Source organism: Malaclemys terrapin, chromosome 3 (genome assembly GCF_027887155.1).
Source record: "Malaclemys terrapin pileata isolate rMalTer1 chromosome 3, rMalTer1.hap1, whole genome shotgun sequence".
NCBI classification, from domain to species: domain Eukaryota; kingdom Metazoa; phylum Chordata; order Testudines; family Emydidae; genus Malaclemys; species Malaclemys terrapin.
In genome coordinates, this window is record NC_071507.1 from 166,894,533 (window position 1) to 166,911,375 (window position 16,843).

The 16,843-nt window shown below is 39.8% G+C and overlaps 1 protein-coding gene across 1 annotated transcript in view; it reads left to right on the top strand.

Moving 5' to 3' along the window:
• Nucleotides 1-16,843, top strand: part of CSMD1 (CUB and Sushi multiple domains 1) — a 1,946,356-nt gene that overhangs the window by 1,870,213 nt on the left and 59,300 nt on the right. The window contains exons 55-57 of the mRNA XM_054023823.1: nucleotides 7,436-7,624; nucleotides 10,191-10,364; nucleotides 11,392-11,574. Of these exons, the coding sequence (XP_053879798.1) occupies nucleotides 7,436-7,624; nucleotides 10,191-10,364; nucleotides 11,392-11,574 (546 nt within the window). The remainder of the gene's footprint in view (nucleotides 1-7,435; nucleotides 7,625-10,190; nucleotides 10,365-11,391; nucleotides 11,575-16,843) is intronic.

Here is a 16,843-nt window from a genome sequence, read left to right on the forward strand (position 1 = left end):
CTAAGGTAGTGTCTCCTAGAATTTGCCTTACACTTAGAGAGTGAAACCTCTGCCTTGATTCACCGTGAGTGACAACTCAAATGTGTGTTTAAAATCAGAATGTTGTTAGTGATTGATAATAATGCAGTGTTTTTCAAACAAATGTTTGGACAGACATCTTTTTTTTTTTTTTTTAAGTTTAATCATATATTCCTGTCTAGTAGGGTTACCATTCGTACGGATTCTGCCGGACATGTCTGGCTTTTTTGAGTTAAAAATAGCGTCCGGGGTGAATTTGTAAATGTCTGGATTTCCCCCCCATGCAGAGCGCGCGCGGCTGACAGGGCAGCCGGCCGGATCCTGCCACTCGCATACGGCTACAGCAGCCAGAGCCCCTCCTCCACTTCCCCCTCCTCTCCCCTGCAGCTGAGTTAACTCCCCTCCTCTCTCTCCCTCTCTCCCCCTCCCTGCATTCGCAGATCGCCAGCCGGCCATTCACATCTGGCCTCTGGCAGTCTGGAGCTCTGCCCCCTGCTCCCCTCCCCCTGCTGCCGAGCGCGCTGCTCTGCAGCACTCTGTTCTGAGCGGCATGGTAAGGGGGCCAGGGGGTCAGAGAAGCAGCAGGGAGGTTCTGGAGGGGGTAGTCAAGAGACAGAGAGTAGGGGGGAGGATTGGATGGGTCAGGAGTTCGGGGGGGGGCTGTCTGGGGGTTGGGGGTGTAAGGTTTTGGGCAGTCAGAGTACAGGTGGGGAGGGTCTCAGGAGGGGGTAGTTAGGGGACAAGGCACAGGGAGGCTTAGGTAGGGGGTGGGGTTCTGGGGGGCAGTTAGGAGCAGGGGTCCCAGGAGGAGGCAGTCAGGGGACAAGGAGTGGGGGGGAGTTCTGGGGGGGGGCTGTCAGGGGGCAGGAGTGGGGAGAGGGATCGGAGCAGTCAGGGGACAGGGAGCAGAGGGGTTTAGATGGGTCGGGAGTTCTGGGGGGGGCTGTCAGGGGGTGGGGAGTGGTTGGATGGGGCGTGGGAGTCCCTGGTGTCTGTCTGGGGGTGGGGGTGTGGATAAGGGTTGGGGCAGTCAGGGGACAGGTAGGGGGTAGGGTCCTAGGGGGCCAGTTAGGATGGGGGGAAGGTCTCAGGAGGGGGCAGTCAGGGGACAAGGAGCAGGGAGGCTTAGGTAGGGGGTGGAGTCCTGGGGGGCAGTTAGGGGCAGGGGTCCCAGGAGAGGGCAGTCAGGGGACAAGGAGTGGGGGGGGTTGGAGGTTCTGAGGGGGCGGGAAGTGGGAGGGAGTGGAAGGGGCAGGGGCGGGGCTAGGGCAGGACAGGGGCGGGGCTAGGGCAGGGCTCCTCCCATCCTCTTTTTTGATTGTTGAAATATGGTAACCCTATGTCTAGTAAAAATAAAAAAAAGAACAGGAAATGAAATACTGGGAATGATGTACTTTTTAATGAGCTTTCAGCTTTTTAACAGAAAACTGCCTAAAGGACTCTGACACAGTCTTTTCACTTCTTTGTCCTCATGGGTTTGAATCTACTCAGAGTGAGGTTCCAAAATCGTCAGGGCAGACTTAACCATTCTTCTGCCTTTCTCAACAAACTAAATTGAGAGTGTCAGAACTCATTTCCCATGTAATCTTTGACAGCTGTCATTGCGAGAAAGCAATCTCTTTCTACTCTCTTGCCTTGATTTACACCTGGGTCTCCAGGGTGAAGGGCAATCAGGGAATCTTCTGGTTTAGTTATATGTGCCAACCAGCTCAAATTCATTCCTAAAGCATCCCTTACCGCAATCCTTGTTGGTCACACTAAATTCATATATATCTTTTTAAAAACATAGGTTCATTTAAACGACACTGAAGGGTAAGTTTTACAATACCTTTCCATTGTACAGGATATCCTTTTTTGCATAAACTTTTGATAAGAATTCATGCATGATGCAGCAATTTTGTTGCACAGACCACATGCATAAATTATATATTCAGCAAGTATCCTGCATTTTATACATCACTGAGTTGGCTAGACAGATGGTGCTGATATAAGAATGAGAACACTATATCACACAGACAAATTGATTCTTTGGGAATTTAATATATCCTTTGAATATGCCATGTTTCCAGTCTTCCCAGAGAATTAAGTGTTTCTATTCTCCCTACTCTGTTTCAGAGATAATTCAGTTAAAATTGTTTTTGAATAGCTGTAGGGTAACATATCATCTTGAAACAATAGTCTTTCTGCTTAATTTCCTATTATTGGCTTGGCAGGAGATAGCTTGGCAGGAATAGCTGTTAACCCAAAGCTCAAACTTCAGAAAATTTATTTTATTATATTTTTGCAATCTGAATTGTGTTGAAAATGAAATAGAAAGAATGTAGTTATAACAAATGGTTACTGCAGCAACAGATACAGTACAAGAGTTGAGCAAACAGTTACTATTGCAACCTTTCACTAGTATATAATACATTCTTTTTACAACATGCATACTAGTATATACTGAGGTTCCTATTGTTAGCACACACATAAGGGATAACCTATCCTACAGTCCTTATTTTTAAGGGAGTTAACAGGCCTGCTCACAGAGTTAAAGTACATGCATAAGTGTTCTCGGGATTGGAACCCAAGATAATCCTATTGGATCAACAAGGGGAATCTGTTCTGTTTAACTTCAGCCAGTGAAATTGATGAAAACACATGTACCACAAACAGCACTTTTTCTTAGAAGTGCTACTGCTTCAAGTGTTGGTAGCTGTGATCGAACCTAAATTAGGGCTCAATCCTGCAGATACTTAAGCATTCAAATAATTTCACACATGAGTAGTCCATATTATGAGATTTACAAGTTAAATGAGACTCCTCATAAACAGCAAAGGCAGGCATGTACTGAAATTATTCCAAAATTGGGTCCTTATTTTCCATACCACATAAAAGTTTAGAAAAGCATAACATTCTGCTTAAAATGTTTTTATAAAGCAATAACTATTTTTACTATTATTGTTATTATTTTATTTATTTACCATTTATATTGTAGTAGCAACTAGCAGCCAGCTAGGTTGGGGCTGTATTGTGCTTGGTGCTGTACAAACATAGAAAATGAGAATCCTTGCTCCAAGAAGATGACTCTTCCAAAATGTGTACATATATAATAGTTGAAGTTTAAAACATACAATACAAATAAATCTTCATTGTGTTATGGCAAAAATACACATTAATCTGCACATACATGCTTTTTGCAACAAAAGAGCACCATACAGTCTACAGATCCTCTTTTATATCTACTCTATGTCAGATTTAAAACAAATATTTTTTATAAATCTTCAGCTTTAAAAAGGTTCACATAATCCTAACCAGAAAAGTAACACATTTTATGTTTGGTTTCAATCTGATTTTCGCAGGAGTTGTCAAGAATATTTTCCTTTAATTTGGGTGCAGTTTGCAAGATATTGGGTATAAAGGTCGCTATGCTAGTTTCATACCTTTAATATGTTTTATTCAAAATCTTGTTTTGAGGGGTTCTTAACTGCTATATGTTAAGTCACCTTGGGGACAGAGGATATTCTTTCTTTCTTTCTTTCTTTCTTTCTTTCTTTCTTTCTTTCTTTCTTTCTTTCTTTCTTTCTTTCTTTCTTAATTACTGCTATTTGCAAGTCTGCAATTGATAATTTTGTCAAAATAGCACTACTTTTGGTAATTAGTCTAAATCTGTGGTCAAACTTAATAATTTACCAAATGTTTTATTTTGTGACCTTTAAGGGAGGAAAAAATCATCAAAACATGTAATATTTTCATTTTCTTTTTAGTTGTATGTGCTTTGCAATGACTTTTGTATTGTATGTTGGGCATGCAGTATAGAGATTTTTCCTACTTTATTACCACATTAGTAAATCGTTGTGAATTATTGCCCTGGTTCCCCAGCACAATGGAGCATCTTTGTACCACTCCATCAGTGGAAAGCCGTCCAATAGGCCAATAGAGTCCGGTCATTGGAGGAGTCCCAGAATATAGAGTCCTTGGGTAGTACTGAACCAACATAGTTATTCCCAGGCTGAGTAGTGGTAAAGAAAGCTATGGTGCAGGCATATCTAGGCTGCTTTCAGGACCTAGGATTGGTAAAGGTAGTTTAAAGCCTTCCTGTTAACTCCCCAGTTGGAAATTCACAATCTTTATGGAGTTACGGTTGTACATGCATATGTGTTAATAACTTTAAAGCCCAACTAGTATTGAAAGAATAATGAAAACAACAAAAAACCCTCCCACCCAAAACAATCTCCCCTCAAGACACCATGCACAAATATATATATATATATATTAAAAATAAATAAATAAAAACAAAGACTGACCATAACATACTGACTTCTCACAGTTTATTCTTTTTTAAATAAGTTGAAATTGTGTAGAATGGCTTGGAAATACCTGCTGATTTTTGTTAGACTGGATACAGTGAAACACTGACATTGTAAAGTTCAAAGCACAATACTGTAACTTTTAGTCTAAGCTGATGAAACAGATTGTATTTTCTGTCCACTAGAGTGCAGATAATTTGGTTGCAGTAGTGTTTTAAAACAAAACAAAAACAAAACAAAACAAAAAAATCTAAATTCCTTGTCAGCTGGAGTGAAAACTCAGTATAGTGTTCATTAACACAAAGGTGAAATATGATGGTATATATGGGATGAAGAAAGCTATAACAGCAATATAAGATTTTTCCTTTTACAGTCTGTTTGCCTAGCAAAGAGCATAAAACAGAATCCTATTTCAAGACCAGATACAGTGCAGTATTTGTTCCTCACTGGTACTTAAGGAGCTGTAATACAGCTGTAATAAGGGAGTACAGGAAATATTAGAGTGCTGTGATGGATTTTGGTTTCCATCCTAATTTTGGAAGCAATATCAGACTGATAGTAACTTGAACAATGAATGAGGAAACAACTATTTTTCCAACATTATTAAAACTTGTGTAGCTCTTCTCTCAAGGTGTGGCTCAAGTCTCCTTCTTGGTGCTTGCTTCCTGGAGAGGGCTACACCTGTATGCTAAGGGTGTGCTGGACATGGCACTCACAGTGAAACCTCTTTTGTTGAGCATCTGGAGTTCTAGAGAGGAGGCTTCAGGAAGAAAAACAGCAACTGAGCAGCAAATCAAGGGAGACTAAAGATGCAAATAGTAGAAAGGGGAGACTGCTGAGAATAAAATGAATTGAACACAGAGATGGCAAGAAACTGAGTTTAACTGGCAGACAAGTTATATGAATTTTGTGATTTTTGCATGGGAAAAAAGAGTAAGGCTCCTTCTATGTGGAATCCCAGTTCCCTCTGAAGTCAATGGGGCTCTGCACATGCACAGGTATCTGCCCGCAAAGAGCCCATTGCAGAATGAGGCCATAGACATTTCATAACATTAAAACTATGGTTTAAAAAATAGAGAGATCAGTTTAAAAAAAGTATAATTCTGTTATTGTCCACAATAATGAAGTATTAGAATACTGCAGGTTCCTTGCTGTCCTGTTACTTCCCTTCCTCACTAAATAAAGTTCCATCAAAGAGAATACTAATGAGTGAACATTTGCAAAGACTGAATGGTTTTGTTGTGTCTGATAATAAATATATTCATGTTTTCCTCTTTAGTAATCTCTATGATCGAATTTCACTTCTTAAAAATGGATTGATAATAAGAAGTCCTCTTGGTGTGTATTCACAATTGCACATTAGTAAAATGCGAAAACGTACTATTAGAAATCACTGTGCAATTTGTTCTACTCCATATATACCAAAACAGTGGGTTATTTTACATGTAGAATAGATTGATTTTCTAAAACTTTTCTGCTGGCTTTGTTTACATCTGTGGTGAAGAGATGAGAGGAGCAGAGGATGGCATTTATAACAGCTTTTCACCACACTGGTGGTGTACGGTGCCAGAAGAATAGACATCACTGTCAAGATTTTACCATGGAGATTTCAGTCTCAACATCACGATCTTGCTTCTACCAATGGAAAAGAGCCTCTGCTATATGTACAAAAGGAGGATTAGCTCAAAGAATAAGGATTGGGGATATAAATTTTAAAAAGAGAGACACGTGACAAGGACATAATTGGTTAAGCTTGCTGAAAGCTGCCTTATGGTGTGTCATCTCCCACATAAAGTGCTGCATCTCCCAATAATCATATATTTTTCCTTCTATGTATTAATAGTGAGAAATGTATTTTCTTTTTATTATTATAGGCTGATGTGCGCACATTACAGGAAACTCAAAATGAGAAAAAGGTTCTGGGCTGTTTAAATTGAAGTGTAGGCTTTAGAAATAGTTTGATTTGATTGATTTCATATTAAAACAACATACACAGGGCCAGATTGTGCTCAGCCCTTGCCAGGTGCTTAAGCAAGGAGAGGAAGCAAGGAGCCTTACAGCCCATGGTCCCGTGCATAGTGGATAAGCACTATTACAATCTTTGTTCTAAGGGAGCAGAAAAATGCGCAGAGCTTTTGACTACAGTGGCACTTGTCATTCCAACGGAATGGATTGAAGGAGTTGCTTTTGATCCTCTCTCCACCACACTAGCAAGCAGACCTGACCCCATATGGTGGGAGCATCTGCTGCATCCTTCCATACATAGTGTAATAACACCCATAGTATTCCATGAGAGCCATGCCACTTGGGAGCCTTTGCAGAGCTTTAGGGGGCACAGAGCTACTGGGGAGGCACGAGTCACTGTGAAAATGGCCCTTGCCTTGTTTCAGTTCTATGTCAATCAAGATTGCGCTGCAGCCCCCACAGATGAATTATAGGTGGTTTACAGGCTAAGAACCATACTTGCAGCTGGAGAAACACCAGTGTTTTGAGTAGCTGTGAAGCTAGAACCTGCAGCCTCACTGGTGGAAGGGGCAGATATGGGGAACCCTTAGGCCACCGCCAGCTTTTTTATGAACTGATAGGAGAATTGGAGCTCAGCAGTTTATGCTAGGTCAATGCAGAGTTGCCAGTGTTTGAAAATTGTTTTCATTCTCAGTTCTCCAAGGGTTTCAGCCAAGTTAGGTCCTCCATTGAGATGCTCTTCTTGCGGCCAGAAGCAATGATTGTAGCGCAGCTACAGATAGAAAACAGGAAGGAACTTGCAGCAGCCTTAGAGCTCCATATGATCACTAGAGCTGCAAATTAGTCAGGGGAGTCCAAAAATTTGTCAGGGCACACACATTCTTCACGTGTCTGAAAGGCCAGCCCTGACAGACTCTTATAGGGACTAGTTTTTTTTAGGAAAGGAATGCTTACTCTTTGGATGGTATCTTCATATCAAAAAGGACGAGACACTTTGAAAAAAAAAAAAAAAAACTACTATGTAAGGATTCCTAAAATCAAGCCAAAATCGGAGATCCATGACCACAGATCCTGCTCATGAGCCATTGTAAAGTGTTCTCCCTTGATCTGTATTCATGACATTGTGTTTACAAATTAGTGACAAACACATGTTTGTCTTGCAGTGGTGAACTGTTCTGATCCAGGCTTTGTGGAAAATGCTATTCGTCATGGGCAGCAGAATTACCCTGAAAGTTTCAAGTATGGAATCAGCGTGGTGTACCATTGTAAGAAGGGATTTTACATCTTGGGCTCATCTGCTTTGACCTGTAAGGCTAATGGCTTGTGGGATAGATCACTACCCAAATGTTTGCGTAAGTATTAATTAAATTGAATTTACATGCACCTCTGTCAGAAAGGGCAGAAACATTAGCTAGCGGCTAACCATGTGTATTTGGGAACTTTTCTTGGACTGAACTGTGTCATTTATTGAGACTCCATTAAAACCAAGATGGCTCACAACCCTTACTTGTAAAATGCAAATGTATTTTAGATCAAATGGAGCTATAATTTTAAATGCTGTCAGTCAATTTAAAAAAGACAATTTTGCCTTTTGTTGTCCTTTTGATATCCAGAAATACCCAGGGAGATTTTAAATTATTATATTTGTATTACATGTTATTTGGGTTAATAATCTAAAACCATTAATGTTCATCTGAGAACTAGGATTTTTTTTAATGAAGAATCATCCAAGTCTTTATTATCTGCTAGTGCACATGTGGAAGGAGATAAATGGGGCAGCTTTGCACAGGATAATTTGTTTAGGAGGGAGATTCCAATAACACCACTTCATTTATTTATTTTCAGAAAGATTTCTGGTGAATTCTGCTGTTTTTTATGAACATCTTAGTGAGTTTCACATCTCTAGAAATGATCAATTTAACTAGCTTTCATATTCCCTTTGATTGGTCCCCATTTAATTTCTGACATCAGGTTTCTGAATTAATATGACATTTAGGGAAATATGAACAGCTCACAAAAATATTTTAATTTCCATGCTCATTAAATGGTTTTATTGTTTTTGCTGATGATATATTCCATGGTTTACTTTCTGGTTTATTGTATTAGCATACACCTATATACCAACCAGTTAATCTGATTGAACCAGATTAGCAGTCTTGTCCTGTAAAACCTGTGATTTTGTTTTCTTTTTCTTTCTTTCTTTCTTTCTTTCTTTCTTTCTTTGTCTGTCTCATTCTACATACCTTCCATAACCAATATCTGTACAGTGAGGCACTCTGGGCTTGATTTTCAGAAGTACAGAGCTCTCATATTTCCAGTGGAAATAGATATGAGCTGAGGGTGCTCAGTAACTCTGAAAAACAGGTTCATTGAGATGATCAATATTAAAGAAAAGTATAGATATTGTATATTTAGACGCAGTTTAAAAATAAACCACTGGCAAGAATACTTTATACACCCAAGCGCACATTCACATGTTTATCCACAACATAATGAAAATTATATACGGACCTTTGTGGCACCTACCCCACTTCTCTCTGTCTATCATTCCCCCCTCATCCACTAAAATGATGACACTAAGGAAATTCCACGGACCTGGATAAATGTTGTTCTCTGTGCAATGGAGAGCAGAAATTGGCACTTGTTTACTGTCTCTGTTGCACTATAATTCAAATCTAACCATTTTATTTTCCTGAGATACACAAATCCTTTTAACTGTCTATAGGACAAATCTCACATTCCTTTCTCAATTGAATTAGAGTTTTTCACTGGGGACTATAAGATTTGGCTCGTTGATATTTGAAGTCTTAAGCAGATTTCCAAATACCATGAGAGAGTTTAATTCCTCAAAGGTATCAGACATTGTTCCACTCTCTTACTCCAAGTATCAAACTTTTTTTTTAAAGTGCTTGGATAGGGTTATAAACACCTAATCCAATATAGAAACTTTTTTGTTAAAAATTCTCAGTTCAGCAGTAAAAATAGAAAGAGACTATTACTTTCAGTGTAAAACAGTACTTGTGAATTATTATTTTTTAAAATTATATTTCAATTTCCCTTTACATCATGGCCTTCACATGCTGTTTGATGAAAGTTGCCTTTCTTTCTTTTCCCAAGTTCTCCACAAACAGATCAGAGATGTTACAACTTTGCTCATCATTCAACATTGTTTGATTAAATTAAATATATATATAAAAATTGAATTTTGTGACTGTTTACATACATTATGTAGAATTCTTTTCCCTTCACTTCTCTTCCCTGATGGAAGACCTAACCATTAAAAAAAAATGTCTGGCTATGAATTTCCTTTAATAATTAAATTAATTTTGTTTCTTGATTAAACAAATCTCAACTCTTGCCTTTTTTTTTTAATGAAACACCTATACAAACAAAACTTTGCCTGTATGATTTTATTTCCTATCATTCACTGCCCTCTATGAATTTCTCTGATAAAATTTCAGTCTTAATTATTCATATTTTTGTACTTTCTATCTATCCTCTACTTATTTATTAAGATTCTCCCCATCATTGTGGTATCTGATCACTTCCCATGTATTTAAAAATAGAAATAAATGTTAAAAATCTCACTGACTTGTTTTCCTGGCTGTGGCTGATACAGTGTATCTAGTTTATAAGATTTTGTGAGGGTAGGTGGGGGCCTTGTTGGATGTGGCAGAAATCATTGAGGGAAAGATAAGTCAAAGAAATTAGTTTAGAGTGTAGTTCTTGACCTTAGACTATTCAAAGACGAATAAATCATTCACAGCAACAACAGAACTAAACATATGAGACATGAGCAACCCAACTATGTTTATTTTGTGTAGGCCTGACTTCATATTTAGAAGTCTGTCACAGATGTTTGTGTGATCTGAAAATGATCAGCCATGTGACATTAATGTTTTTCTTTCCCCTTTGTAGCCATTTCTTGTGGACATCCTGGAGTTCCTGCCAATGCAGTTCTTTCAGGAGACAAATTCACATATGGATCTATAGTTCACTATTCTTGCACAGCAAGTCGAACTCTCATAGGAAATTCTACTAGAGTGTGCCAAGAAGATAGCCACTGGAGTGGAACTCTCCCTCACTGTTCAGGTAGTTGTATGCACCATCACGTGAATGTGACCTTGTAATTAAAATGATTAAAACTGAACCCAAGTAGCAATTTTTTTTTAACTCCAGCCAAATACATATTTTGTTCCAGCTTTATTTTATTTCTTCAGTTGCAGCTCTTTATTCAAACATCCTGATACATTTGCCCTCAGTCACTTTGTCACTATGTAGGTAGCCTTCTTCTTTGTAGTATGTTCAGTACAATACTACATAAAATATCACAAAACAGTATTTACACACTAGCACAGTTCTGCTTTGCATTTACACATATGCTCATTTTTATTTATACACAATTTTTTTGAGAACATTAAGGCTATCACACACACAACATACCTGACACAAAACTATAACAGCAAGGATACTAAATGGTAAACCACGTATGATTACATACCCTCTGCTCTTCCAGTGTCTATGCTATGCAATTTTTTCCCAGCCAGAACTGGGTCTTTGAGGCTGTTTGGGCCATTTTACTTGATGTAAAGAGACCAGACCTGTGGTGAGAAGATTCCATATTTGGAGAAGAAGGAGAAAATGTATCTATAGTGGCTTGATTTAAAAACAAAATAAAAAATACATACACTGTCTATATATTCTGAGTTGTACCAGAAGCTCTCTACATTAATAAGCAGTAGATGGGATTTACACTCATCACTTTAATGAAAACAGGATTGGGCTCATTGTTATAAATTAATAACAACAGAAATGTAGAACAATAAAACTGAGCAAATATAAAAAGTTATACATGCTGAAGAAATAATTGATCACACAAGATAGAATGTTTTCAATAGCAATATTTGTCTTGTATCACTCATTTTTATCACTTTGTGAGCTTTAATTAATTCGTATCAGATTCAGATATAGACATACAAGATACTTTTTTTCTTTCAATCTCCCAGAAGCAAACTAATTAATTAAAACAGAAACAATCTAGCTAGTAGTGTAACTCTTACTATACATATAGTTAAATATAACTTGTCTGCCAGTAATTCTACTGCATTATGTTTTACAGGAAATAGTCCTGGATATTGTGATGATCCAGGTGTACCACCTCATGGGTCGAGACTCGGGGATGAATTCAAAATAAAAAGTTTACTACGTTTCTCCTGTGAAATGGGTTATCAGCTGAGAGGATCTGCAGAACGAACATGCTTGCTTAATGGTTCTTGGTCTGGTTTACAGCCTGTTTGTGATGGTAAGTAGTAGCAGTTGCCAAAATTTATCACAACATTGAATGCCTTATTGCTAAACTATGATTTTTCCTTTAAAAAAAATCTTACACCAATAATGTACCTTTAAATTACTCTGGAGAAATTTGATAAAAATTAGCTGGCATGCTGTTATACTTTTGTTTAAACACCAAAATTCTACCAAACTGCCAAGCCTGTGGAGAGCTCAATTCACTAACGATTTATACACCAACTCCCTACTGAAAGCTGCCCTACAAATATCAGCCCAAACAGAGGCAGCAAGGTCTTTTCTGTTCTCAGGGTAGACAGCTGTAGAGTATCTGTTGTGAAAATGATTGCAATACTCAAAGGAACCCATCATCCCCCTCCTCCATTGCCCACACCACCTCATCTATCAGGTAGTAGATTTGACAGGAATGTCAAGAGACACATCAGAATTCATCAGGAGCCAATAGCCATCTTTGGGAGCCGCTTTGCCCCATTCTATCAGTCTTAGTTTGATATCACCTTGGACAAATGTGTGTAGAACACAGCTATCCCCTTCATTTCCACACCCTCCCCATCCCATTCCTCTTCAGAGGTCTTTTCATGACAGCCTATTACAAAAAAAGTGGGCTCATTTCTCCATTTAGAAGCAACAGAAGAGGCTTCTACTCATTATATTTCCTTAACCTGAAGAAAAAGGGAGTTCTTTGTGCTATTCTAGACTGAAGAGACTGAACAAACACATATGCCAACCTCAGATTCAGGATGGTAATGCTTTCCTCCATCATTCCATCTCTTCATGTTCATAACTCTTTACTTGCAAGATTCATGCTTTCATATAGCCATCTACCCAGCCCACAGGAAATACTTGAGATTCATGGTAAAACCAAATAACGACCAATATAAGGTATTTCCATTCGGACTGTCCACCAAGAGTCTTCACAAAATGCCTAGTGGTGTTAGTATCCCTCCTGAAAAGACAGGGCACTCAATGTACCCCTGCATGGATGTCTGGCTGATCACAGGCAAAATATAGTGTGAGAAAACAGCAAGCCTGGAATGGACTCTCTCTCTATTCACCTCGTAATGAACTATGAAAAATCATCACTCATCCCCTGTAGAAGACAAAGTGTTCCTGGATGCCTTGATCAACTCCATAACAGAAAAAAGCATGCCTGCCTGAGGACAGGTTCCAGTTGCTACATGCACTCATTCTCCAGATGTGTCTTGTACTGTTATGTAAGAGGTCAGTTTGCATGCATGACATGCAAACTGCTTGCCAGACTTCACCTGCAACTCCTTCAACTCTGCTCTAATCAGTATATTGTTCAATAAGACATTTGATAGAGAGGAAGGTCTACAGAACTGCCTTGGTGTCTTGAACATAGAAGCCCATGAAAAAGGGTACACTTTTCAATTCCTTCCCTGACATGCACACTAATCACAGACAGGTTGGGGAGCTTATTTGCAACAATCTAAAAATTAAAGGAACTTGATCACTAGATGACATGAAATTACATATGAGTATCATGGAGCTTGCAGCCATCAGACTGTTATTTGTGGTATTCCTACCTGCTGTAGGAAACAAGGGCCAGATTTGAGTTTGGGACTGGATAACTTTTATTTTGTCAAATGCTAATTCATGAGGAATGCTAAAGCACTTTGATTTGAGATGAGAGGGCACTGGAGTTGGTCATGCTCCATCCTGGGCTTGGCATACTTACTGTCACAAGGAATGAGTGGAAATGTGTGAAATGGTAATTGGTGACGAACCATTAATTATGCTTAGCAAAGTGAGAATGGTCCTTATTCCATTAGATGGAAATCTATTGCCAACTCCTCCTTGCATGGGCCTCTCACATGTACTACTTATGAAGAGGATATATGTCTGTGGTCACCAATGGAATTTGGAAGAAAATGTCCACCTCAGACTGGAATCTTCTACAGTGACTTGAGACACCAAATTATTGATCCACATAGCCAACATGCTAGAAATCCTGTTGGATAAAGATGGTCCTTGAGGCCAAGAGAAGGGAGCACTGAACCCTACAAAAGACTCTACTCATACAGAAGCAAAGTGTGGACTCTCTTTCAACAACGACACCTAAAGTTGTATCTATCTGCTCTCTTCCATGGACCTGCCCTCCAGAGAAGGAGAAGTGAAAGATTCTGACCCTCAGATAAGCTAAACTTGAAGCCTACAACTAAGAGAAAAAAGAGACAGTCCACCTCTACACATGCAAAATGAGCTCAAGTTATTTGCAACATCGAAACTAGTGCACCTGGTCCTTTGTATTCCCTGTCTGTGGCAAATAATAGTCTAGTCTCCTGCAGATCTCATTCACTTGGGACTAATTTCCTTTGTTGGGGCTAGTGTATGGGTTCTGAGTGGTGTTGGTGGCCTGTAATATATGGAAGGTCAGATTAGATGATATAGTTGCCCCTTCTGACCTTAAACTATATGACTAGTTCTCAACTAAGACCAATCATGTGAGTTAGAGACTCTAAGAAAAAAATGATGAGATAGCTTTTTTATAGAATTCAGATTACACAATTCTATGTTAGAATTATCCAACGTTCCATTAGAGAGAGAAAGAGAGTGTGTTAGTGTCCCTAGATAGACACTACCCCTCCCCAGGTTTAATGAGTACAAAATTAATTTGGTTTAAAGTAGTGTTATTCCAAAGCTGCTAAATTCCTGATTTAAGAATATTTTCTGAATCTGTGTCAAAAATATATAGACACTGTATTTAGTGTAGGAAGGGGAATAAGCTAAATAAATAGCATTGAAGGTAAGTTATAAGGTGGAACATAAAAGTGGGAAGCTATAAAGAAATATTCTAAGAGTTATACTTCCTTAAAAAAAAGACAAGGGTCGACTTCTACTTTTAGCAGACTACTTAGCCCATTTGATTAACTGGGTCTGTATTTTAATTAGTTAATTAAAATCCTGGTACCACTACATTCTCCTCCAAAACTCAATAGTTCAAAACCTCACACAGCACAAAACAGCCATGTATTACATAAACAAACCAGGAGACACTTGCTTCTTGCCATGGGCGGCAGGTTAACCATCGGCTGTGGGAGGCCAGCCTCCAGCCCCGCTCTTTCTGTCTCAGGCCCCGCCCCTTCTGCACCCCCACACCAGAGCGCAATCCCCTCCCCCCCATGGCCACCAGTCCCTGCCCCAGGCTATCCCCTCCAGCCCCAGAGTGCCAGGAGGGATGGCAGCATATGGCCACAGCCTCCCCAGCCCTGGAGCTCCGGGAGGGCAGGTGGTGTGGCCCTAGCCCGAGTTGGGGCCATCACACAGGGGGAGTGGAGCTGCATGCTGTGTCAAACACAAGGGGGGACTAGGGGTGGAGAATGAGCGGGGCCACATCTGGCTGTTTGGGGAGGCACAACTTCCCCCAGCCTATGGTACCCACTTCTTGCCCTTCTGTCCTGATGGCCATTCATCTGCTGGGAGTTAGCAACCGTCTAGAGGATTTACTGAGCAGTGAATCTGTGACCAGTCATGAATGGTCCTTGCATAGATCCATCACAGGAATGATATTCAGTCTTTGAGGGATCACTATAATAGACTTCTTTGCACTGAGAGCAATACCAAATGTTACAATATTTCTCCAGAGCAGGCCTGAGTGCAGATCACTGTTGAATGTCTTGCTCCTGCAGTTATTATTAGTTTATTCTTTTTATAGTTTATTCTATAGTATTATTATTTTAGTCTTTATTATTTGTATTATTATAGTGCCTAGGACAAGAACTAGGACCCCATTGTTCTAGGCACTGTACAAACACTGAACAAATAGATGATCTCTGCCCCAAAGAGCTTACGATCTAAGTACAAGACAAGAGACAACATAGATATAGATGGACCAACTGGGGAGCACAAGGAACCAATGAGACTATATTGGCCAGTATGACAGGCAGTGATTTCTGCACACCATCAGTCTAACTGTTGTAAAATGTTTACAGGCATCAGAACAAGGAGGGTTTTAAGGAGGGTTTTGAAGGAGACTAATGAGGTATCTCATCAGATGTTTACATAGAGCTCCTCTCAAGAATGAGGGGGCAGTGCAGGAGAAAGCACAAAGGTACTTGTTTAAAAATAATACAAGTGGGAGGCAGCGGATGGCATCATGGGCCAATTAGAGGCAGGAGTCAACATCTCAATAGTGAATTTGAGATGAGAGAGAGGGTGGGAAGATGTTGAGAAGGGTTTTGAATGTGAAGGCAAGCAGCTTATGTTTGATGCAATAGAGAAGGGGGATCCAGGAAAGGTATTCAAAGAGAAAGGTGAGGTGGTCAAACCAATGGCCCTGGAGAATGATCTTTGCAGCAGCATTCTGAAGGGATATTGGTGGTTTCAGATACCATTAGTTAAGACCAGAGAAAAGGATGTTGCAGCAATCAGTATGTGATGCTGAGAGTCTGGATTAGAGTTTTAGCTCTGTGGATCGATAGCAAAGGCCAAGTCTTAGAGATGTTATGCAAAAAGCGTCTGCAAGATTTAGACCTAGTCTGCACATGAAGACCTAGAGGGAAATGAAGATGATGCCCAGAATATGGGGTAGAGTTGGCAGGATGGTGGTGTTGTCCAGACTGAGAAAGGTGATGTGAGGGACAGCATGGAGGGAAGATTAAGAGCTCTGTTTTAGCCACATTGATTGATGGCTAGATATCTACAAGAGTTATCAGAAACACAGCCTGAGATTTTAGTTTGGACAGAAGGACATGAGTCTGGAGTGGAGCAGTAGATCTATGAGTGGTCAGCACAGAGATGGGAGTTGAATGTATCTTTGCAGATGACATTACCCAGATCAAAATGTAGAGGGACGTGAGAATGGGGCAACAGAGCCATGTAGAACCCCCACAGAAAACTGGAAGTGGGATGATAAGGATCCTCCAAAGGACGTGCCAAATGAGCAATTAGAGAGACAGAGAACCAGAAGAGAACAGAGTCACAGAAGCCAAGAGAACAGTGGAATAGAGGTTTGCTTTCCACCTTTCCACCAATTCTCCTGTTTCCTAGGACAATCTCCAAGATCAAAAGAAACAAAGCCATGATCGTTCTCATAGTTCCATACTGACTGAGACAGATTTGGCTTACAGACCTACTATACATACATACCTGGATCTCTCAGCACCAAAGCCAGACACTCCAACCTGACCCGAAGTCACTGCACCTGCTGGCTGGATTAGTAGCACAGATAAATATTGCTCCCAACAAGTCTAGGAAAGCCTGATACAGCACAGGAAACCATCTAACAAAATAATGTCTTGTCC